Source organism: Danio aesculapii, chromosome 5, assembly GCF_903798145.1.
Source record: "Danio aesculapii chromosome 5, fDanAes4.1, whole genome shotgun sequence".
Classification (NCBI taxonomy): Eukaryota; Metazoa; Chordata; class Actinopteri; order Cypriniformes; family Danionidae; genus Danio; species Danio aesculapii.
Window position 1 is genome coordinate 16,571,692 of NC_079439.1, and position 25,130 is coordinate 16,596,821.

Below are 25,130 nucleotides of genomic sequence, written 5' to 3' on the forward strand. Positions count from 1 at the left end.
CACAGAATGAGCAGATAAAATGCTAGCGTGTCTTTGTTTTAGCGTTTCAATGCAAGACACAGGCTGGAAGAGCGTTCCCCAAGATCTCCTATTCTACAATGTATATACAATGTTGTCTATGTGCACAAGGATATGAGTGTCTCCCTTGCTCTAGTTCTCTGTGGTCTCAATCTGTAATGAGTTCTAAATAAATTATTCACCTAATATCTGGCTTATTTGCTTTTTTATCTCTTTGTATTTGTGATTTGGGGGGTGTGGGATGAGGTGGGTCGGTCGATAAACTAAAGTGTTTGATTTTTATGTCAAACAACAGGAAAGGCCCATTATTAGTAGTCATATTTTCAATTGAAACTGAAATATCTGTATGTGTTTAAAATACGCTCACTGGCCACTTTATTAGGTATACCTTCCAAGTAGCGGGTTGGACCCCCTTTTGTCTTCAGAACTGCCTTAATCCTTCGTGGCATAGATTCAACAATATTAATATTAACAATAAATATTCCTCAGAGATTTTGGTCCATATTGACATGATAGCATTATGTAGGTGCTGCAGATTTTTCGGCTGCACATCCATGATGCGAATCTCCTGTTCCACCACATCCCAAAGGGGCTCTATTGGATTGAGATATAGAGACTGTGAAGGCCATTTGAGTACAGTGAACTCATTGTCATGTCCAAGAAACCAGTCTGAGATGATTCGCGCTTTACGACACACGGCGCATTATCCTGCTGGAAGTAGCCATCAGAAGATAGGTACACTGTGGTCATAAAGGGATGGACATGGTCAGCAATAATACTCAGGTAGGCTGTGGCGTTGACATGATGCTCAGTTGGTACTAATGGAACCAAAGTGTGCCAAGAAAATATCCCCCGCACCATTACACCACCACCACCACCACCAGCCTGAACCATTGATACAAGGCAGGACGGATCCATGCTTTCATGTTGTTGATGCCAAATTCTGACCCTACCATCAGAATGTCGCAGCAGAAATTGAGACTCATCAGACCAGGCAACATTTTTCCAATCTTCTATTGTTAAATTTTGGTTAGCCTGTGTGAATTGTAGACTTAGCTGACAGGAGAGGCACCTGGTGTGGTCTTCTGCTGCTGAAGCCCATCTGCCTCAAGGTTCGACGCTGATGCTCTTCTGCATACCTCGGTTGTAACAAGTAGTTATTTGAGATACTGAACCAGTCTGGCCATTCTCCTCTGACCTCTGGCATCAACAAGGCATTTTCCCCCACAGAACTGCCGCTCGCTGGATATTTTATCTTTTTCTGACCATTCTCTGTAAACCCTAGAGATGGTTATGCGTGAAAATCCCAGTAGATCAGCAGTTTCTGAAATACTCAGAGCTGTCCGTCTGGCACCAACAACCATGCCATGTTCAAAGTCACTTAAATCACCTTTCTTCCCCATTCTGATGCTCAGTTTGAACTGCAGCAGATTGTCTTGATCATGTCTACATGCCTAAACGCATTGAGTTGCTGCCATGTGATTGGCTGATTAGAACGTTTTGTTAACGAGCAGTTGGACAGGTGTACCTAATGAAGTGGCCGGTGAGTGTATATACTGTTGTGTCTTTGTTAGGGTCCTTCTACTATGCGTTCCTGGTGATATATATACATACATACACACACACACACACACACACACACACACACACACACATATATATATATATATATATATATATATATATATATATATATATATATATATATATATATATATATATATATATATATATACTGTACTGTATGAAATGTCCAAACATTTTCATGGAATATTATCTTTATTTAATATCAATTTTTTTGGCATAAAAGAAAGATCAATAATGTGTATATATTGCCACTGTGTATATATTTACCACATAGAAGACTTCCTAGATATAATAAGGTTCATGTTTTTCTTTGCTCATCACATTCCGCCACATGACGAGCTCGCTCAGTCATCCGAAGAAGATCGGCGTGTGTGCGCTGCATTCCGTCACACCTCGCGTTTAGAGTATTATTGCTGCTCCTCATATGAGTGTGTGACTCCCCTCTCGGCCTTCAGCAGTGAGTAGTTTTCTATTATGAAGTGAATGAGTCATTTGGGGGAGGGAGCGACTGGACTCCCAACCCAGGGTCTAAACTTGGGTTGGAAGGGTCTTCAGTCAGCTGTCGCGTGTCGCCGAGTACTTTCTGGACTTTGTAGACCGCTGAATCACATATAAACCCGTTGAAAGAGCTCTAGCGACGGCAGAAAACTTCCCGAAGTTTACCATATGAGCAGGTGGTGCGCGTAAACTTAGGTGCGTAATCACGCGCCTGGAGATCTGAGGCAATATTTTTAAAAACTTTATCTGTGAAAAACAAGTTAGTTTTAGCTTTTAAAGAGCTTTTATTCGGATACCTCAACGCGACGCTTTAAGTAATAAAAGTTCGCCAAACACACTTTATCCAGAGTCTTACAATGGCAGAGGGAGATTATTATACTTTGGGAAACAGACAGAGGATTCCACGGGATCCGTTCCGGGAACAGTCGCTTGCTTCTCGGTTTATGGACGATGACTTTGGACTGCCACCCTTTCCCAATGAGTTGTCCATGGATTGGCCCGGCTGGGCTCGGCCTCGCCTGAGCCACCGCATGGACGCCCCGTGGACGGGCTCTTTGCGCTCGGGCTTCCCGCGGGCCAGTATGGGTTCCCCGCAGGGGTTCAGCTCCGTGTACACCGAGAGCCCACGACGAGCCAGCGCGCCCCCGACCGACTCTGACGAGCCGTGGAAAGTGTGCGTGAACGTGCACAGCTTCAAGCCCGAAGAGCTTAATGTCAAAACTAAAGATGGCTTCGTAGAGGTGTCAGGTGAGACAATATCTATCTATCTATCTATCCATCTATCTATCCATCCGTCTCTCCGTCCGTCTGTCTGTCTGTCTTCATAAAATAGGAAATGCACTGTAAAAATGTCAGGTTCCACACAATCGATTTAACTTATTTTATTTATTTATTTATTTTTTTACAAGTTTTAGTGGATTGAACATGAAACTATTAAGTTGTCCCCCAAAAGCTCAAGAATTGTGTTGATTCAGCTAGTTTTAAATAATTAGCATGAACAAGCAGCAAATCTCATTTCTTTAGAAACGTCAATTTATTTATTAGATCAAAACTTTGTTTTTCAGTCTGTAATTGAACAAAATTGAAAAAAAAAAATTTTACTATAACTGTTTGATATTTATAATTTAATTTGCCACAGCTTATTACTGTACGTTATCAGCTTAATAATTGAATAGAACAATTGACTTATATTAATTGTCTCCCTTTGTTTTAAAGAATGTCAAAAGTTACATGGAGGAAATATAAGATCAAATACATGATGATGATGATGATGATGATGATGATTATTATTATTATTATTATTATTATCATCATCATCAGTTTTTCTCAGTCACTTTGGTGCATTTCTCACAACACCATTTACATTTGCACATTAGTCATTTGTGCACATCACAGTAGCAGTTTCTCATTCCCTCCAACAAATTGGAAATGCTTTTGGACATGCATCCATTGCTTTCATACAACTCTCTGCTCTTTTATAACATTATCAGTTGCTTATGTCATGTCAGTCAAAATGAACTAAACTTGTGAATGCTGAATAGTCATTCCATATGATAGCAAGTCCTCATTTCATTACTTCAGTCATTACATACAAAAATGCTGAACTAGTTGTCAAAATCTGTCAAGCAAAATTTATTTTTTAAAACATTTTATATTTTTTCCTGAAAATGTCTTCTAAATTGAACAATTTGATGAATGATTTACAGACCTGTGTATGTTGTAGGTTTAGTTCCAATATGTACTGCAATATTGTTTACAGCTGTGCACAGCTCTACCCAAAGGAGGTTTATGTTTGTTGTAAATAAGGGTGTATTTATTCTTTTGCACGATGCTGTAAATAAATTAGAATTGCGAAGAGCATATTAAAATGTGAAACATACATATTCTTGTACTCAGATACCACACTAAATGCAGTGATGTCTAATTTACTGTAGTTTTCAAATGGCTGTGCAAATAGTATATAGTGCTGGCTTGAGCATTTTCAGGAAGTGGCATCAAAATAGGACTTTTTTTGCACTGGAAAAAATTTTGAGTAAACTTTGATTATCTTGTTCATAAACAATAGTATCAGGACTTTTTATCTTGATAACACTGACACTTTTATTGACATGAATACTTGAGGAATGAGCTCTCCATTTTGAGCAAGTGACACACTTTTGCAGGTTATCAACAAGGTTTTGCAGTTTGTACTAATTGTTTTGAGAAATGCATTACTGTTGTGCAAATGTAAATGGTGTTGTGAGAAATGCACCAAAGCGACTGAGAAAAACTTTATTATTATTATTATTATTATTATTATTATTATTATTATTATTATTATTATTATGTGTGACCCTAAACCACAAAACCAAGTGTAATTTCAACTTTCCAATGGTACAAAAGACAAAACAATACCAACCACACAATATACCTTAAATAAGAAAATTATGCCAATATTTCATTAAAGGTGACTGAAAACGCACCTCGGTAAGCCTAGGATGTAACAATAACATTAAAATTATATTCTGACAATTCTCCAATCAACAGAAACTTATAGATCAAATTTCTCATCAAAGCAAAAAAATTATCAAACACTCACCTTACAAAATATTTCACTTGCACTACACCATCTATGTTTTTTAAGATGAATCCTCATACAATCATTGTATGCAACCTCCAGCTTATATGGAGACTCTTTTTTAATTATACCACAGAGGAGCTCTGTATAAAGTGTGTGTATATTACTGTGTCTATTATTATTATTATTATTATTATTATTATTATTATTATTATTATTATTATTATTATTATTATTATTATGTGTGAACCGCAACCACAAAACCAAGTGTCGTTTTTTTTGTAAATTGAGGTTTCTGCTTTATAAATAATCTTTCTATCTGTGAATGGTTTGTTAGGAAAAGACAATATTTGTCCAAGATACAACTACTAAAATCTGGAATCTGAAGTCTTATTATTTAGAAATCGAATTATTTAGAAAATCACCTTTAAATTTGTCAAAATTAAGTGCTTAGCAATGCACATTATCAAAAATTGGGTTTTGATATATTTAAATTAGTAAATGTACAAAATATTACCACACAACATGGTATTTACTTAATATTTGTTTTTTGGGATCAAAGAAAATTTTATAATTTAGCAATTTTGACCAATACAAAGTATTTTTGCCAATTTCTACAAATATACATGTGCAACTGGAGACTGGTTTTGTCATTCAGGGTAAAAATTTTCTAAATATTAAAAAAAAAAAATTAAAAGGTATTGTACAGTTGAAGTCAGAATTATTAGCCTCCAATTTCTGCGGAGAGCAGATTTTTTCAACACATTTCTAAACATAATAGTTTTAATAACTCATTTCTAATAACTGATTTATTTGATCTTTGCCATGATGACAGTAAATAATATTTGACTAGATATTTTTCAAGACACTTCTATACAGCTTAAAGTGAAATTTAAAGGCTTAACTAGGTTAATTAGGTTAACTAGGCAGGTTAGGGTAATTAGGCAAGTTAATGTATAACGATGGTTTGTTCTATAGACTATCAAAAAATATATAGCTTAAAGGAGCTAATAATTTTGACCCTAAAATGGTTTAAAAAAAATAAAAAAAAGCTTTTATTCTAGCCAAAATAAAACAAATAAGACTTTCTAAAAAAAAAGAAAGAATAAAAATTCAAAGGGGGGCTAATAATTCTGACTTCAAATGTATATTAAAAAATTTAGAATTAAAATATTTTAAGCTCATATGTTTACCTCTCTGCTACACTCTGTCTACCATAGTTTGAGAATGGAAGGCCTTCAGCATGACTTGCACATGAGCAGCAAATCTCTCATAATCAGCCACCTGCTGAGTTCCCTTAAGGATCACTGCACACTGAATTAAACCTCCATACTTTTCTCTTTAATGACTAAACTTCTTTTACCAAAGCCAATGCGTGTGTTTATAAAGTGCAAAGGTCAAAGGACAGTTGCCGTCCACTCCAGAAATACACATGTGACCTCAGGACAGAAGTGCGGGGTTCAGGAGAGAGCAAAGGGATTTTTATAAACACTGCGACCGGAATGTCAGCTGGGTCACTCAGTCACAGCGGGACGAGGGTGGAGATCGCAAGACTTCACCTCTTTCTAAAAGTGTCTCGCATATGTGGATATCAAAGTCAAGTCGTGTATGCTCTGTTTTTACCAAAGGTCTCTTCAGATAGTTGACATTCTGGTGATCAGTTTTGAATATTTGAGAAGCGTTAAGTTCAGCTTTGTCCTGAGGGGAAAACACTGGCAAACAAAAGCCATGTTTGAAGTTTAGTGTTAAATAGGAAAAGGCCACTGCACAGCATGTCAGGAGGGTCAATGTGTGGAAGCTTTATATATATATATATATATATATATATATATATATGTGTATATATGTGTATGTGTATATATATATATATATATATATATATATATATATATATATATATATATATATATATATATATATATATGTGTGTGTATATATGTGTATGTGTATATATATATATATATATATATATATATATATTATATATATATGTATGTGTATGTATGTGTATATATATATATATATATATATATATATATATATATATATATATATATACAGTGCGTAGCTTAAATGAGTATACCCCTTACAGATCTGTCTTTTAATTTAATATTTTCTACAGGATGCTTTACAATAATATATTTGTGCATATACAGTTGAAGTCAGAATTATTAGCCCTCTTGAATTATTAGCCCCCTTGTATATTTTTTGTCCCAAATATCTGTTTAACGGAAAGTTTTCTGAAAATTTCTGTTTTCTTCAACACATAATAACATAACAGTTTTAATATCTCATTTCTAATAACTGATTCTTTTATTTTTGCCATGATGACAATACATAATATTTTTCTTTTTCAAGACACTAGCATTCAGCTTAAAGTGCAATTTAAATGCTTAACTAGTTAATTAGGCTAATAATATTGACCTTAAAATGGTTTTTAAATAATTAAAAACTGCTTTTATTCCAGCCGAAAATAAATCAAATAAGGCTTTCTCTAGAAGAAAAAATATTATAGGAAATACTGTAAAAAAAATTCCTTGCTGTGTTAAACATTATTTGGGAAATATTGGAAAGTAGGGCTGGGCAGTTAATCGAAAAGTAATCGAAATCGACATTCAGAACCAATAATCGATTGAATTTTTTCAAGTCAATTTCTTACCTCACCGTGTGTAGAGTCATGTGACTCCATGCTCTTTGTTACTTTTGTGTTACTTTGCACTACATTGATTTTCCATTACATTAACATTAGTACATTATTTTTTACAGAAGATGCAAAGAATGCACTGCTTAAAATATTATTTACAGGATATACAAGAGTTATTTTATTTAAAAGAGATACTACATTAAAAATAATTTATTTTGTTTCCAAAAGTGCAAGTTATTTATGGGCACGTTTTTATAGAATAATATGACTGTTGGTTTTAGGCAATGTGTGTTTTAATTTCAGTTGTTCAACATTGATGTTCAATAAATAATCATAGATAGTAGATAGTGTGTTTCCTTCAATTATTTTAAAATCTCTCACTTGTAATATGTAAGCATATTTACTGTATAAAACATGTGCGTAAACTATTCGAGCAAAATTCAAATTAAAAATATATAATTAAAAGAATCGTTAATTAATCATAATCGTGTTAAAATGTTAATTAATCGACATTTTAATCTTAGGCCAAATCGCCCGGCCCTATTCGAAAGAGTTTTAAAAATTCACAGGGCTAACAAATTTGACTTCAACTGTACATTAGAATAGTCAGTACTAAAGCCAACACTGGAACTAATGTAACAAAAATTAGTACACCCAATTTAATATATTATAACAAGACTGCATTTATTTCATCAAATATATAATACAAATTGTGAAATGTTATTGCGCTATAAAATAACAGTTCAAAAGTAGTTTATCATTTAATTAAATAAAAATTAATCATTTATTCTAGTGATTTTAATGATGCATTTTAAGCTGCATCACTCCAGTCTTCAGAGTCACATGATCCTTCAGAAATCCCTCTAATATTAATTATTATTTATTATTTTTGACATTTTTTATTGTTATTATTATTACTACTACTACTACTATTATTATTATTATTATTATTATTATTATTATTATTATTATTATTATTATTATTATTATTAATGGTAATTGTAATAAAAGCAATAATGACTGGAGTAATCATTTCAAATGCCGCCTTGATGCACAGAATATTTTTCTTTAAAAAAAAACTTTTGGTAGTGTTTATATAAATGTATATAATATAAAATATATATTTATATGTACAAATTGCTTCCAAGAGCATTTTAAACTGTGGAGTCATTACAGTGGCTGTTCAAAGTGCAGATTATGAGTGTATTTACAGCAGAAAAATCAATCAAATGTGCTCACAGTGTTCTCTAAAGTGCTGCTTATTGTAGATATGTAGGCCACAGCATGGCATGACTGGCATTTAGTGACCAACAGCTGCGGTGAATGAGGCCAAGAGGCTTTTAACCAGGCCTTCTTGAATGGAAATGGCACAAAATTTTATATAGTGAGTTAGAGTTAACAAAAAAAAACCTTATATGGCTTGAATGTCTGAGACTATAAACCTGCTGAGGTCTAATTTAATATCAGTGTGGGAAAGGTTACACTTCTGTTCTAAACATATTCACTTCAGTGTATCTGGATGTGCACTCCAAAACAGATTTTTGCTGCTTGTTCAAACTACTTATTTAAATTGAGCTGAAACAACACAATTCTTGAGATTTTTTTTCGGCAACTTAATTGTTTTATGTTCAATCCACATCAATTTGTTAACTTAATCGATTTGTGTTGGGATAGCGTGAAGGAATCGTGTGGAACCCTGCATTTCCCACAGTATGGATAGTTGACAAAACACAATTTCGGAAGAAATAATAGTTATACATATGTCGTTTTAAGTTTGATGTTAGAGAAAATGCATTTTTTCAGTGTTTTTTTTTTTCTTTTTGTACTTTTTACTGAGATGTATCTTTAATGTGCCCTATGGTGTGACATAGCAAAAAAAAATGAAGAAAAACAACTATTAATAATATATAAGTGAGAGTGATTTATCTGGATGCTTATCTTCATACCTTTTATGGTTGACAAAAAAAAAAAAGCCCTGCACTCTTTTGTATGTCACTAGAAAACGACTGAATCAGCTGGTGTGCGCGAGTCGAGTTGCTGTCGATGTTATAATTGTAATTTTAATAATGTTGTGATATTCAAGATCTATAAATACAACTCTGGATAACTTGAAACAGCGACCACAAGTACTCTCCTCCATCTTTAAAAGTTTGCTATACTCACATTGACAACCCAAACCCCGCTGTCACCTCAACAGAAACCCTCCAGTGCTTTCATTTGACTAAACAATGAAACAGAAGTAACACGCTTTTCCGCTCGAGCACACAGCACACAACGGCAAAACTTGAAGCGCGCTGAGCGAGCACAAGCAGAGCGTAAAACACTGGCTGCAGTCAGTAAACCATTTAACAGATGCCCCGTATGCAGCCAAACTTTAAAAATGTATAAAGCATATTTTAATCGTTTAACTGATACCATTCATCGGTTACAAACGCGCCCTTTCGGTTATTGCTTAATCGGTTATTTTGAGCATCCCCAACTAAACCGCATGTGCAAGCTCTATTTTTTTTTCTCTCACGGCCGCACGCCGGAGATCCGGCATGGTGCCGGAATACTTTAAGCCCTGGTAAGATCATGTTTATTACTAAGAAAACTAAATCAAAATTATATTTTAATTGAACACATCTGATCACATAAGGTACGCACAGAAAAGTCTGTTTAGTGTTGTGGAAAGGCAAAGCTGAATATCTGTGGTTAAACTGCCACCCAGCGGTCAAAAGCTGCTGGCGCACCAAGTACCGCTGTCGCCGCGGTATGAATGGCGCCAAAAGGAACACATTGAAGTAGTAACATCTGTATAGTGCTATTTATTTGAAATGAAATATAAAAAGACAGTGTTTCTCTCCATGATTTGTCAGACTTGTTGCAGATTTTCAGGGGTTCCGTTTTTATTGGTTCCAAAATATGTAAACAAATCTGAGACAAAAACTTAACACATAGCTCCTAACATTTATCTCCGACCGGGAGACTATACCAAAAAGATGAAGGCAGATTTTACGGGATGATGGCGGGAGATGGGTGTGAAATACGGGAGACTCCCGGGAAAAACAGGAGTGTTGGCAGGTGTGACTCGACATGTGCATGTCATGGGCTTCAGTCACATGATCTTGAAAGATCAGGATCTTCAGTCACGTGATCTTCAACTAATTAAAAGTCCCGTGAAGTGCTTTGAAATGTGCAATTCTATTCGATGTTGGCGTAATCTTAACCGATACACAAAGAGAGAGTGAGACAAAGTGTGTAGCTCCTCCCCTTTAGAATAAAACAGCCAATAGCATTTTGTTTTATCACCGATCTGCTAGTGAGGGTGTTTGAGATCAAGCTCATTACATGTGAAGCACCTTGAAGTGAGCAGGGCATGTCAGATACTAGAGAGCATTTGAATGGTCAAGATTTGATGACAAACTGAAGTATAAGGTGACGTGAATAAAGCTGTTGTTAAAACTAACTGCAAGCTTTACATGTTTATATCAGCTTTGTATCTCCTAAACGCAAATTTTGTCCCCTTTTGGTGCACATTAGCTTATAGATATCCTAAAAATGAACAATACTGATACTAACATCTAAAAAACTTTATTTTAATTTCATGGAACCTTAAAGTTTTCAGTAGAGTGGCCTAATTAAAATTAAGATAACGTGTCACAGCCAGAGGATATGGCTTTCAGTGTACAAAATTGTAACAAGTCCAGTCAATCTATGTTTTTTTTTTAGAAATGTATCGATGAAAAAAAAAATATTGCAGTTTATTAAAATAGGCGCTTAGTAAATAAGGCCTAAGATCTTCATTAATGTTTTTTATGATTTTCTTTTTTTATTTATAAGCGCTTTAATTTATTAAACGATGCTTGAGACAGTCACACAATGGCACAGTTTTGAAATTTGCCTTGAAAATGTAATAATGTAAAAACACGGCTGTTTTATAACAAGAGGTCCATGGAAGACAATGAAATGTTAACTATTTGCTGCATTTTAAATAATTGCGATACTAATTATATATATTTCTTATCATGTGTGACTGTGGAAATGCAACATCACGTCAACAACCCATTAATTATTGTATATTAACAATCTGTAAATATGAATGACACTTTACTCTGAATATACAGAAAATTTTATTTAAAAAAAATACAGATTAATTCTGTAATACCAAAATACTAGCAGTTATCTGCAAATTAAATGTTAGAATGTTGAAATATCTGAAAATAAGTATTTCACTGTGTATTGAAAAATACATAATTTCTATAATTAAATAGACAATTACCTGTATAAATTAATATAATATAATATAATATAATATAATATAATATAATATAATATAATATAATATAATATAATATAATATAATATAATATAATATAGAGCAGCACGGTGGCTAACACTGTTGCCTTAGAGCAAGAAGGTCATTGGTTAGAGCCCCGGCTGGGTCTGTGTGGAGTTTGCATGTTCCCCCTGTGTTCGCATGGGTTTTCTAGGTCAATTGATAAAGCTAAATTGGCAGCATCGTAAGTGCGTGAATGCGAGAGTGTGTATGGGTGTTTCCCAGTACTGGGTTGTGGCTGGAAGAGCATCAGCTGCATAAAACATGCTGAAAAAGTTGGCGGTTGATTCCGCCATAATATAATATAATATAATATAATATAATATAATATAATATAATATAATATAATATAATATAATATAATAATTTAATAATTTAATAAAAAAAAATTTCAGTGTAAGACAGTTTTGAGATTTGGCTGAAGTAAATGTACATTTTGGAGTCTTTACAATTGTAAAATGTAATTATTTAACCATTTATGGCATTTTAAATGATGACAGGACTAGAATATTCATATTTGTCATGTTTGACAGTGAAAATGCAATATCACGTCAACAACCCATATAGTGTCACCGTATTTTAAATTTAATAAGCTATTTTTTATGTCATTCTTTATATACATGTCATAATCACTATATAGTTTTATAGATCACCTGTCGGATGTTAACAACCATATTTTATTTCTCCCCAGGGAAACACGAGGAAAAGCAAGACGAGGGTGGAATTGTTACCAAAAACTTCACAAAGAAAATTCAGTGAGTAATAATGATCGTATCAAAAGTTTCCATGGGCTTCTAATCTGGAAGCTTCTAGAATGATGAAGCAACTTCCAGAGGAATGTCAGCCGGAGTTATTAAAGCAGCACAAAGCACTGGCGCTCCTCCACCGCCCGACCTCCCGCTTTCTTCTTGCACTTCACACAGTCAAACTGGATGAAGAGAATCAAAGATTGAGATAAAATAGGAAAGAGAGACTCTTGCTAGACTCAGACAACATATCAGGCGCCTCTGATGTCTGCAGTAATTAAGCGACATAGTGATTTGATTTGGTTTTCTTTTTATTAGTATTTTTGTCACCATGCTGGTGCTTTGATAGAGACACAGAGGGAGAAAGAGGGTCTAAAAACGGAGGAGCTTAATTATTGAACAATTTAGTATTCTAACATGCAGGATATAGCACCAAAGCTAAAAGTTTGGGGTCGTTGAGGATTTTAACTTCATTGAGAAGTTATGCTTTATTTTTTTTTATCCTTTTTTTCCTTATTTTAAAAGAAACATAATTTAATTACACAAATTAAAGGGACGGTTCACCCCAAAATGAATATTTACTCACTATTTATTGATAATATATGAATAGTATAATTTGTACACTAAATTGTATAATAAAGAAATTTTAGATAATTAAAAATGTAATAAATAAATAACCTATAATATCTGTAATACAATCATCTTATAAAAGATGAACACATTTAAAGAGATATTCATCCAGATATTTAAATTCTGTAATTATTTAGTCAGCCTTTACTTTTTTCTTCTGTTCAACACTAAAGAAGATATTTTGAGAAAGCTGAAAACCTGCAACCATTGACTTCCACAGAAAAAAAATAAGGGTGTACAAATGCTAGGCAAGATTGCCTTGAACCGTACCCGGGTGCGATTGTCCCTCCTCCCCTCTCGCTTTTTACCTTTAGAGCATGAGCGCGCTTACATCATCGATGATGCCACTGTTCAGTTAGGAAGAAAGTCACTCTCACTCAGTACAATGGAGATTGCTGTAGTTACGTTGTTTTGGATTATTGTAAGTCATTTGGGATGCAGTGACACAGTCAAATATTTTGCTGAACAGATCTACCACTTTTGATGCTCAAAAATGTTATTAAAGTCATCGTGCTGTAGGTATTAGACTTGGTAAGGGTGCCTATTGATGTGTATCTTTCATTACTATGACAGTTTATGTCCATTGAAAAGTAAGAATGAGTAATAAATCCATATGAAACAGTCCCTTAAAAGTCTTCAGTTTCCTGCTCAGGTGCACCAAAGTTCCTTTAGGGCAAGTAATTTCACTCAGTGGCCATCTTTGAAACACCTCTAGGGCAGTATGCTCAGGCATTCTGTCTGAATGGGGAAACATCAAATTCTCCAAAACTGTTATCCAAGCTTACGATTACATTACATACTTGGGATCACCAATAAAATTACTATACAATTATAAAACAACTGACTCATAAGTTTTAATTCTAAACATCCGAATCAAACAAAATCGGCATATTTTCAGGTTGCCCGAGCTAGTGCGCATGTGCACTCGAAAGAACCGAGAGACAACACCAACCTCATTTATGGCTGTTTTACACATTATCATGCTCTTGATAATAATCGTCTGATCACGCTGCTCTTCTGAAGTAATTCACAACTTGGTCTTAATGGCGAATCTCCTCCAGAAATGACAGCGATTGTTTGTTTACAAGTTTGTGGGTGTTTGAGTAGTTGCTGTCATGTGTGCACTTGACAGGATGGACTGTACCTCGCATTCGTTTCATACAGATTACAAAACCAAAAAAACCTTTGTTTTTAAGTGTACTTAGTTCATTTAAAAGTACAGATTTCAAGCTTTATGTGGATATATTTCTTATGTCTGTGAAGCGAGTATTCGCTGAGATTCCAGTGCGTTTTCTGACCACCAAACTGTTGTAAAGCACATGTCTGGTCCGAGCTTTGCCCCCATGAAACGTCAGTTTACAGCGATTGATGATTGTCTACTGTATTAGTAGGCAGGTCTTCATTCGCCATTTTGACAGGGAGTTTTTAGTAAGTTAAAGGGAGTTTTAGGGAGATAACGTAAGTCATAATGGTTTGATACAAGTAAAGGGAAAGTAAATGATGACAGATTTTCATCTTAAAAAACCATAATAATAAAATGTAATTGATTAAAAGTTACTTCATAAAGTTTTTCGTTGACTAAAACGTTATATAAAATGTGTAAGATGGAGAATCTCTTAAATTTAAAATATTAATAAAAAAAATTTATGTATTAATAAATTTTATTTATGTATATTCATACATTATTTATTTTTAATAATAAAAAATTACTTGAGAATAAAATTTTATATAAACAAATTAATTAATTAATTAATACATACAGTTGAGGTGAAATTGAATTATTAGCCCCCCTGAATTATTAACCTCCCTGTTTATTTTTTTCCCCAATTTCTGTTTAATAGAGAGAAGATTTTTTCAACATTTCTAAACATAATAGTTTTAATAAGTCATTTCTAATAACTGATTTATTTAGTCTTTGTCAAGATGACAGTAAATAATATTTGACTAGATATTTATCAAGACACTTCTATACAGCTTAAAGTGACATTTAAAGGCTTAACTAGGTTAATTAGGTTAAGTAGGCAGGTTAGGGTAATTAGGCAAGTTATTGTATAATGATGGTTTGTTCTGTAGACTATTGAAAAAATATATAGCTTAAAGGGGCTAATAATTTTGGCTTTAAAATGTTTTAAAAAAAATTTAAAGCAGCTTTTATTCTAGCCGAAATAAAACAAATAAGACAAGGCAAGGCAAGGCAAGTTTATTTATATAGCACATTTCATACACTGTGGCAATTCAAAGTGCTTTACACAAACAGGAATAAAAGAAACAAGTATAAGAAAAATAAAATCAAATAATAAAAATGGTTAAAAAAATTAAATAAATAAGCATAAAAACAGATAAAATGTGTTATAAAAGAATTAAAAAGAAGAGAAAATAAGAGAAAATAAGACTTTCTTCAGAAGAAAAAATATTACCAGACATACTGTGAACATTTCCTTGTTCTGTTAAACATCATTTGGGAAATATTTAAAAAAGAAAATTCAAGGGGGGTGAATAATTCTGACTTCAACTATATATACATGCATACATAAATAATGTATTTTAGTTCTGTATCAAATCAAAACAAAAACACAATTATAAATAAATAAATAACTTTTTGAGTCATTTTAGTAATCATAGAAAACTTAATATGATTGTAACAGTGAGGAATATTAGCATTCTGAATAAATGAACCTTTTTATCATTTGATTGATTGATTTGAGTCTGGAATGATGTCTCCATCTCTTCAGTAGCGGTGCTGTAATCTGTGATTCACATTGCAGGGAGGCTTTCGCATTGCTGTGTTAATTGAATAGTGTCAGGCCACTGAAGTCGACTGCATGTTAAGGTTTATATAAACTCTGCAGAAGCTTGGCAACAAGTGTGGAGCCTTCCAGCCTTATTTGGCCATGACAGCTGACAAAGCACAGACTCCTTCTCTCTCTCTCTCTCTCTCTCTCTCTCTCTCTCTCTCTCTCTCTCTCTCTCTCTCTCTCTCTCTCTCTCTCTCTCTCTCTCTCTCTCTCTCTCTCTCTCTCTCTCTCTCGCTTTCTCTCTCGCTCTCTCTCTCTCTCTCTCTCTCTCTCTCTCTCTCTCTCTCTCTCTCTCTCTCTCTCTCTTTCTTTCTTTCTATTATTAAAGAATAATAACTGTAGGGTATAGATCTGCTAACTTAGGTGGCATATTAAAAGCTCATAATAAAAGATCAAATGGATGCACTGCTGTTTGGTGTGTTCAGGGTCAACTTTATTAGAACTAGAAATTGATCTGAAATGTTCTCCTGAAGAATCTTGCTTTGCATCATAAAAACAAATGACATTTTAACCCTCTATTGGGCAAAGAACAATACTGTATTTGGTAACTTCACTGGCATTGATTACATTATACATTTTTAAAGTCATATAAGTTTTGTAAATCACCCTCAGTTTAGTTTATTTTCATTTAGTTTCTTTATTGTAATTTTATTTTATTTTATTTTTAATTATTTTATTTTATTTTATTTTTAATTGTTTTATTTATTTATGTTTATTTTAAATATTTTATTTTTATTTATTTGTTTAATTTTTATTTTATTTTCATTTCATTTTTGTTATTTTTATTCATTTATATTTTTATTTTATTTTAGCTTTTTTATTTTATCATTATAAGTTTTATTTTATTATTATTTATTTTTTTATTTTGTTTTATTTTATTTTCATTTCAGTTCATTATTATTTTTTATTTTATTTTATTTTATTTATATTTTTTATTTTATTTTCATTTCATTTAATTTTCATTTTATTATTATTTATTTACATTTTTATTTAATTAAATTTTATTTTCATTTATTTTTTATTTTATTTTATTATTTTTTAATTTTTTTATTTGTTTATCTTTATCTTTACTTTACTTTACTTTACTTTACTTTACTTTACTTTACTTTACTTTACTTTACTTTACTTTACTTTACTTTACTTGCATGATCCAACATTGCTTTCTATGCAAATCGTTACATGTAAGAATGGTCTGGGTTTGGTTAATCTGTTGCTGATAGTATGAATGTATTTATTTCCTTATTTACCATATCAAGTACAATTATTTATAACGTTGTGTTTGCAGCTCCAAAATCCCCCCTCAGTTTCATACTTATGCAACAGAAGACCAGCAGGAAGAGGCTTTGTATGATTTCACCGTTCATTCACGTTCAAAACAAGTTCCACCCTTTCTCTGAAGAGCAGATATGAATTTATGGTAATCCAGCCTTGGAGGCAGCACATTGAAACAGACAGTGAGAACTGCTCTCATTAAAGTGGCTTCAGTCAGTCTGCCTGCTGGATGATTAGACTAGTGTGTAGATGGAAATTTCTGGTGATAAACTTTGCATCAGGAGGCGATTTGTAATAATTGGCAACAGACTCTATTTCTGTGCCCAGCACCTGGAGCAGGACTCTCTCTCTCCCGCTCGCTCTTTCTCTCATTGCGAGTGATGGCAGGCAGAACATTTAAATGAAAACTGCGAAATGCATTGAGAATTATCTTCTAGCCACAAGCTGGCACGCAGAAAATGAAGTTTGTCGAAAAATTAGACCAAAATGAGAGTGCACAGAGTGTGAAAGAATAGTGTGTGCCGTTCCCACGATTACGGGTTAATATTAACTTTAGACTTGAGTTGGACTTCAATTAGTCTGGGTTATGTTCAGGTCTAGTCGGTATTATGAACTCTTAAATGCATGCCTTGGGTATTTAGAGTCCCAGGACATCATTTACTACAGCCCCCCTATTTTTGTAAGGTTAGAAATACACCTTACACTGTTAATGATTTTTGTAATTTACATAGTATTTAACTGTAGTATGTTACTGGATTTTAAAGTTGCATTTTACAGTAAAGATGCAGTAAAGATGTACAATGATGTAAATACATACAGAGCAAAATAAATGGTGCTGTAAATGTAAATACAGTATTTTTTTGTAATTGATTTACAATTAGTTACTGGCAAACTGCTGGCATTAACTAGACGTGTTGGTTAGTCTGCAGTCATAAAACGTCTTCAAGAAGTCCACGAGTCTGCAAGAGCCTATAGGAGTCTCTTATAGGTCTGCAGTCTGCGAGTTTTATCACTCTGAAAGTAAGTCTAAAATAAGTCTAAAATAAGTCTATAATATGTTTTAGGAGGAGGGAAGTGGCTAGGTGGAGATGGCTAAACAAAGCATGCAAATGAAGTAGGTAGGTAGGTGAATAAACTTGCCAAGCCACTGACCACACAAGTTTATCAACAAAAGGGTTTCTTTGGCCTGAAAGTATCACTCGAAGACAAAGGCAGAGTTGGTAAAACCCTGCCCGGAGCATTCGCATCACTTTGACTCAGCCAGTAGTCAGGAAGGTTTAGTGTTCCTCATAGCTGGGGTGTTAACAGTAGCTATGTTTCCATCCACCATTTTGGACATGCGCATAAAAAAACAGTTGATGGAAACGCCAAGCGCCGCATTTTGAAAATGCACATAATAAACATATGCGCATAACTGAGTAGGATAAAAAAAATTCGATTAAGAAAAAGATGCGCATAAACTACAATGAATACACATTTACCGAACAAATTCAACTATGCGCATTAAAAAAAAGTCCTGTAACTGTTCTAAGAGATCATGTAATCATGTAAAAATGTGTGTGAATGGACAAAGCAGCTGACTGAACACATTGTAAAACATCTGAAATGTTGTTTTGGTCATTCTAAAATGCCTGAACTGTTTCTGTATTAGTGTTATTATATTATTAATTACCTCCAGAATAGTCAAGACCGTCTGTGCTCCACGTCTCATGGCTTCAAACGCCACCAGGCATTCATTGCGTGTCGACATCGTCTTCTGAGATGCAAGTCATTTATTTAATAAAGAAAAGCTTCACACAGCTTCTCCAACCGCAGCAAACTCCGTTTTTACTGTTGATATTTGACCTTATTTAATCAGGAAGTGACAATTTTGTTCTCTTTGACTCGTTGGATGGAAACACTGCTTTATTCACACATCTTTTGTGCAATGTTCCAGCTTGTGCATAAATTTAATTAGCATTTTTTGGATGGAAACATAGCTTGTGTAGTCTGTTTTAAACAGTATTGCATGGAAACTAAATTAATTGATTAAAGTTTATGGTCAGATGTATGGCTGAGGTGACTAGAGGTGCTGTGTGTAGTAAACTCTTTCAAATTACAAAAGCCAACAATATTTGCTTTATTTATTTATTTATTTTCTAATTGCTATTATAAACCAGTAGAGATTTTTGCTATAACATTTGATATCCACACATGCTAGATAAAAAGATCTGGGTTGCTAAAGACCCAGATATGTATACGTGACAGGTTTATGCATAATTATGCAGATTTTTTTAGGATCACAGTTTTGACCGTTTTCTCTTTCAGAATAAGGGCCCTATAATGCCTCATTCACACTAGCAGCGACTTCGTAGCTGCCTGTCGCTCTGGGTGGCGATCTGCTGCAAACGCAGGTCTGTGTAGGTATATAAAGCACAGAGAATACAACCCATACAGCCTCTGATTGAGCTGAGAGAGGATCACATGAGCTTTGCTGGTGCTCCTATTGGCTGTCTATTAAAAAAGTCACTCTTCATTTGCATAAAGTTGAAGGATTCTCAACATTGTCACGTCGCTCGACATGCCCAACTGGTCACCAACAGTCACTTGTCACTAACGGTCACTTGTCGCTTTGCCGCTGTGAGTCACTCATAGTGTGAATGAGGCTTAATACCATCTCAGTGTGGTGCCAGTTGACGCAAGTGTTTTTTTTGTTGTTGTTTTGCTTGTTTCAGCCAAGAGCAGTTATCATTTTCACATCCTGCGCTACGTTCATTTTGTGTTCCCATAGTCGGTCCAACATGTACAAAGCGAATGGACTATTGCAAGATCGCAACTCCCTCTTAAAGCGAATGGTAGATTAGACTGGTGATTGGTTTAATGCATATTACACCAAAAACATGAATGAGGAGGACCCTTATAGACCATGCACTGGGCACACCGGATGTTTTTCCCTTTCTTAAAATAGCAAAAGTGGATTTGGACACACCCTTAAAGGCATCTGCACCATGCAATTTAGTCTATGTGGTAATAGAGCACAAAAACTAATAATGCAGTTTTTAGATGTCAGAAATTAAATCTTAAGTGTTGTAAAATTATGAATATAACCACCTAACTTTACTGAAATCCATTGACTTTAAAATGCCTTTTACAAGTACAATGGAGAGATTCAATGGATTAGATTTTCCAATGAAGGATCTTTACTATTATATAATACATAACCTTGGTTAAATTTATTTTTTAGGAACTGTTCACTGAAAGATTTCTTGTTGTTCCCAAAATAGTTCTACTTCTATTGCATCTCATTTTGTAAAACGTATTTTTTATATTAATATTTTTCCTAAAAAATCAGTCTGAACTCTCTCTTCTTTTGCAGAATCCCATTGGATGTGGACCCTGTCACTGTGTTCGCCTCTCTATCTCCGGAAGGGGTTCTCATCATTGAAGCCCGACAGACCCCTCCGTACTACCTCTACAGCAATGAAATGCCAGCAGAATCAATGGAAGAACCCGAGGCCAGACCTCAGGAGCCCAGCATGACTTCAACCACAACCTTTGAAGCCAGGGAGTGAACGGGAGATCGCGCAACTCTTATTTGTTCCATGCCCATGCTACAATCTAGGTTTATCAGTTACAAAAATATACTTAAATCAAAAAGTCATTAATCTGTAAGCAAATAGTCCATAAATCATCAAAAGTTACTCTACGTGATTGGGTCAAACACAACATCAATGAAAATAAATCAGTGTGACAGAGCTAACAGTCAAGTGACAGGGGAAATGTGCCAAATGAAAAATTATAGAAGCAAAATAAGCCATAAACATACTCTACAGAAGTACGTTGATGTGAACGCATGATCAATATTGGAGTGTATCGTATTTACTTAAAGGTATTCACACGAAAATGAAAACCCTTTAGGAGAATTTTGGAAACTGGAGGTCATTAACATCCATAGAAGGAAAATATGGTTGTAAGTGGCTGCTGGTTCCAGCATTCTTCAAATATTTTATTTTAGAAGATGTAAACAGGAATGTGCTTCCCTTGACTACTTGTGATTGATCTACCCAAACGCATCTTAATACCAGGTGTAAACAGATCTGTCACTGTACATCAACACAATTGAAATTTGTGCTGCTAGACGCTTTCACTTCTGTTCTGAACAAATGAAACCATAAATGTTTTAAAATAAATCATGTTACTGACGTTTTTTTAAGTCAGATTAGATCACCGATCAAAATAGCTTTGTCTCATAGCAGAAAAAGAGCATTTTCTCTCACCAGTCAAGTTTCCATCCTAAAGTGAAGTGAATCTTCACAGTCTGCAAACAAATTAATAAATAAAAAAATAAAAAATCTAGTAACCAATAGTAAACAAGGCAAGCATAATTGAGACGTCTGATTGGTCATAGGGGTATAATTTTTGCTGTATCAGAGTTTATTCAGCAAATGTGTTTCCATCTTCTATTATTCGCCTTAATGGTTTGTTGCGCAAATCCACCTCAAGGGAGAGAATGTTTATAAATTTAGAGATTTTTATTCAAAATTTGCCCTCCATCACTTACAGTTGAAGTCAGAATTATTAGCTGCCCTAAATTATTAGCCCACCTGTTTATTTTTTTCCCTAATTTCTGTTTATCGGAGAGAAGATTTTTTCAACACATTTCTAATCATAATAGTTTTAATAACTCATTTCTATTAACTGATTTATTTTATCTTTGCCATGATGACAGTACATAATATTTGACTAGATATTTTTCAAGACACTTCTATACAGCTTAAAGTCACATTTAAAAGCTTAACTAGGTTAATTAGGTTAACTAGGCAGGTTAGGGTAATTAGGCAAGTTATTTTGTAATGATGGTTTGTTCTGTAGAATATCGAAAAAAAATTGCTTAAAGAGGCTAATAATTTTGACCTTAAAATGGTTTTTAAAAAATTAAAAACTGCTTTTATTCTAGCCAAAATAAAAAAAATATATTATCAGACAAACTGAAAGTTTCCTTGTTCTGTTAAACATCATTTAGGAAATATAAAAAAAAAAATAAAAAAAAAATTCAAAGTAGGGCTAATAATTCTGCCTTTAACTGTATTTCTAATGCGATACTTCAAAATCAGCATTAACAAAAAAGGGTAACAGAAACTCCACTTCTCACTCTTAAGTGCAATAATGTTAGCATAATGGAGACATCTGATTAGCCACGTGGGTATAATTTTTGCTGTATCAGAGTTTATTCAGCAAATGTGTTTCCATTTACTATTATTCACTTTAACGATTTAATCTTTAAATCTTTAATCCAAACTTTAATCCAAAACTACCTCAAGGTAGAGTAAAAATGTTTGCGAATTTAGAGATTTTTATTCAAAATTTGCCTTTCCATCACTTATTTCTAATGGATACTTCAAGATAAACATTAACAAAGGGAAACTCAGCTACTAACTATCAAGTGCAATAATCTTAGCATAGTGGAGACATCTGATTGGTCATTTGGTATGATTTTTGCTATGTCAGAGTTATTATTCGCATTGACAATTTGACACAAAATGTTTGTGAATTTCAGGATTTTTATTTTAAATTTGCCCTTTCCACTACTCATTTCTAATGCGATTCTTCAAAATGTACATTAGCAAATAGTAATGTAAACTCAGCTACTGACTCTCAAGTGTAATAATGTTAGCTAGCTACTTGACTGACTGAGAAGTATCTTTCAGCAGAATAAAAACGTTTCTGCTTCAGTCTCTTCAGATTTAGAGATGTCACCACCTCTCAAAAGCCGCGGCAATATTTACATTTAGCACAGACAAATAATGTCCCAGATGTAAACAATGGCTGCCTTTTAGATTATTTCATCAATTAAAAGCAACAACCTTGATGACCAAATAACACACATATCAGACGGGTCGTCTTCTTTATGTTTACAGAAATATCTTGGGCCAGACAGAATGCGCAGACTTTTTTTTTTCGCTATTTCTGTGCAGAATTTTGTAGAAAATCTGCAGATTTATGCGGAATGATTTTGGGAATATCATAACTAAAAACTTAATATATGAAATAAAAAATATACCATTTTAACTTTTATTTAATGTTTATGTAAAATGCAAATCCAATTAGATTCCCTTAACAGGTAAACAAAGCAAGTCTCTTATATAATATACCAAAAGACTGGAAATATTACTTTACAAACTGCATTGTAAATAAATCAGATGAACACTTTCATATTTGTCAATATTATTACTGAAATTATTTTAATAACTGAATAAATATAAATGTACACAAGTAAATAAATAGACTCAATGATAGACTAAAAATCTGCGGAAATCTACTAATTTCTATGTGGGCCTAGAACAGGGATGGGCAAACTCGATCCTTGAGGGCCGGTGTCCCTGCATAGTTTTGCACCAACCCTAAGCTTTCTAGTGATCTTGAAGACACTAATTAGGATGTTCAGGTGTGTTTGATTAGTGTTGGAGCAAAACTCTGCAGGGACACCGGCCCTCGAGGATCGAGTTTGCCCATGCCTGGCCTAGAATGAATCTTTATTTTAAGTTTATTGTAAGTGAATTAGACAGGTTTGAACATTAGGATAAAAAGTGATTAGTTCACTTTACTTTTTAAAAGCGAATAAACCCATTTCTTTTAAAGCGATTAGTTGACTTTATTTTTAAAAGTGAGTAAACCCATTGGCAAGTCAATGAACTGTGCATAATTATAAAAATTAAGTCAACTTAACAGTTACAGCAGGTTTACTAGTCACTTTTTTAGAGTGAATATACTTAATGCACAATAATCAAGTTCATTTTTTTAAACAAAAGCATTAAATAAAGCAACTTTAAGATGCTTTTTCAAAAGTTTCTCCATCGTTTCGATCAAATCAAGTAGAAGATGATATTGGGAAAGCACACTGTAATAAATGTTGGGTTCCACACAATTTGTGTAGGGACAACATGAAGGAATTAAGTTAGCTTAATAGATTTTACAAATTGAAGTGGATTAAACATAAAACAATTAAGTTGTCCCCAAAAAAACCTCAAATATTGTGTTGATTCAGCTCATTTTAAATACTGTAGGTAGTTTGAATTAGCAACAAACTTAATTCTTTGATTGCAGCATGTTGCAGTGAATATTAATGAATTACATTCAAGATTAAATAGCTACTCTTTGTGTTGACGTACTTGTCTAAAGTGTGTTTTAGACTTTCTGTCCCTCATTTGAACCAAAACTTGTATTGGCCCTGAGTTCAGTTGGAGTTTCTGTTTGTAAATTTGTCACGGTGGACTGTTTATATGAAGGCCTTCTCTAAAAACCAGGCCTTAATGCTTTGAACTCCTTTTCAAGGGTTATTTGTTGTCTCCTTTTTTCATATTTGTGTGATTTCTTTCCTTTTGTGTAGGGATGTATGCTATGCATTTTTATAATAAATAAGATTTAAGAAAGCAAACCGTTTAGTCACGGCTCCTATATCCGCAAATCTCTAAATACACTGCATTGCGGAAATATACTGGATGTTATTAGTCCTGCAGCTTTACACCTGTTTGCTGAGCCCACTTATATAACCTCCTCCTGATGTCGTTCAAGAAGCAACTCATCGTCCCGCAATCCTCCGTCCTCCATCACATCTGAGCGTTCGCCTTGCAGATTGGCTGTGTGCTTATGGGAGTTTTCTCAGCGCGGTGGCTTTAATTGGGTGACAGATTAGTGTGGAGATTATTCGCAACGCTTTGGCTCGCTTTCAATCTCCTCGACAAGGATGTGGAGTGAAAATATTGAGGAAAACGGCACTCCAGCGCTGATTAACTGATGTGTTTGCCCGTTTTTTTTTTTCTTGTCAAATCGATCTGTGCTCTCTCGTTGTCTAATTTTCAGGGTTCGAGGTTAATGAATCAAGAACATAACCGTGCTCAAGAGGCGCCCGCATTATAACCATCCGAGTCAGATGAGAATTACACGATATTTACCAGAACTCAAGGGATGCAGTAGTTGAGTACTGCATAAAAGAGTCATATAACTTTATCTGGTGCGGTGCATTGGCATAGTGGGTAGCGCTGTCGCCTCACAGCAAGAAGGTCGCTGGTTCGAGCCTCGGCTGGGT

General features: G+C 33.9%; 1 protein-coding gene across 1 annotated transcript; it reads left to right on the top strand.

Moving 5' to 3' along the window:
* Nucleotides 1–2,064: 2,064 nt before the first annotated feature.
* hspb8 (heat shock protein b8) lies at nt 2,065–24,479 on the top strand. The gene is made up of 3 exons (XM_056457458.1): nt 2,065–2,850; nt 12,314–12,377; nt 20,421–24,479. Exons 1-3 carry the CDS (start codon nt 2,460–2,462, stop codon nt 20,614–20,616), a joined length of 651 nt encoding a protein of 216 aa, XP_056313433.1. The 5' UTR covers nt 2,065–2,459; the 3' UTR covers nt 20,617–24,479.
* Nucleotides 24,480–25,130: the final 651 nt, after the last annotated feature.

Bases quoted from the DNA above. Each gene is read 5' to 3' on its own strand.
- hspb8 (XM_056457458.1), top strand. From the start codon at position 2,460: ATGGCAGAGGGAGATTATTATACTTTGGGAAACAGACAGAGGATTCCA. The intron at 2,851-12,313 runs GTGAGACAATAT...ATTTCTCCCCAG, and splicing joins TGGCTTCGTAGAGGTGTCAG to GGAAACACGAGGAAAAGCAA. The intron at 12,378-20,420 runs GTGAGTAATAAT...CTTCTTTTGCAG, and splicing joins AACTTCACAAAGAAAATTCA to AATCCCATTGGATGTGGACC.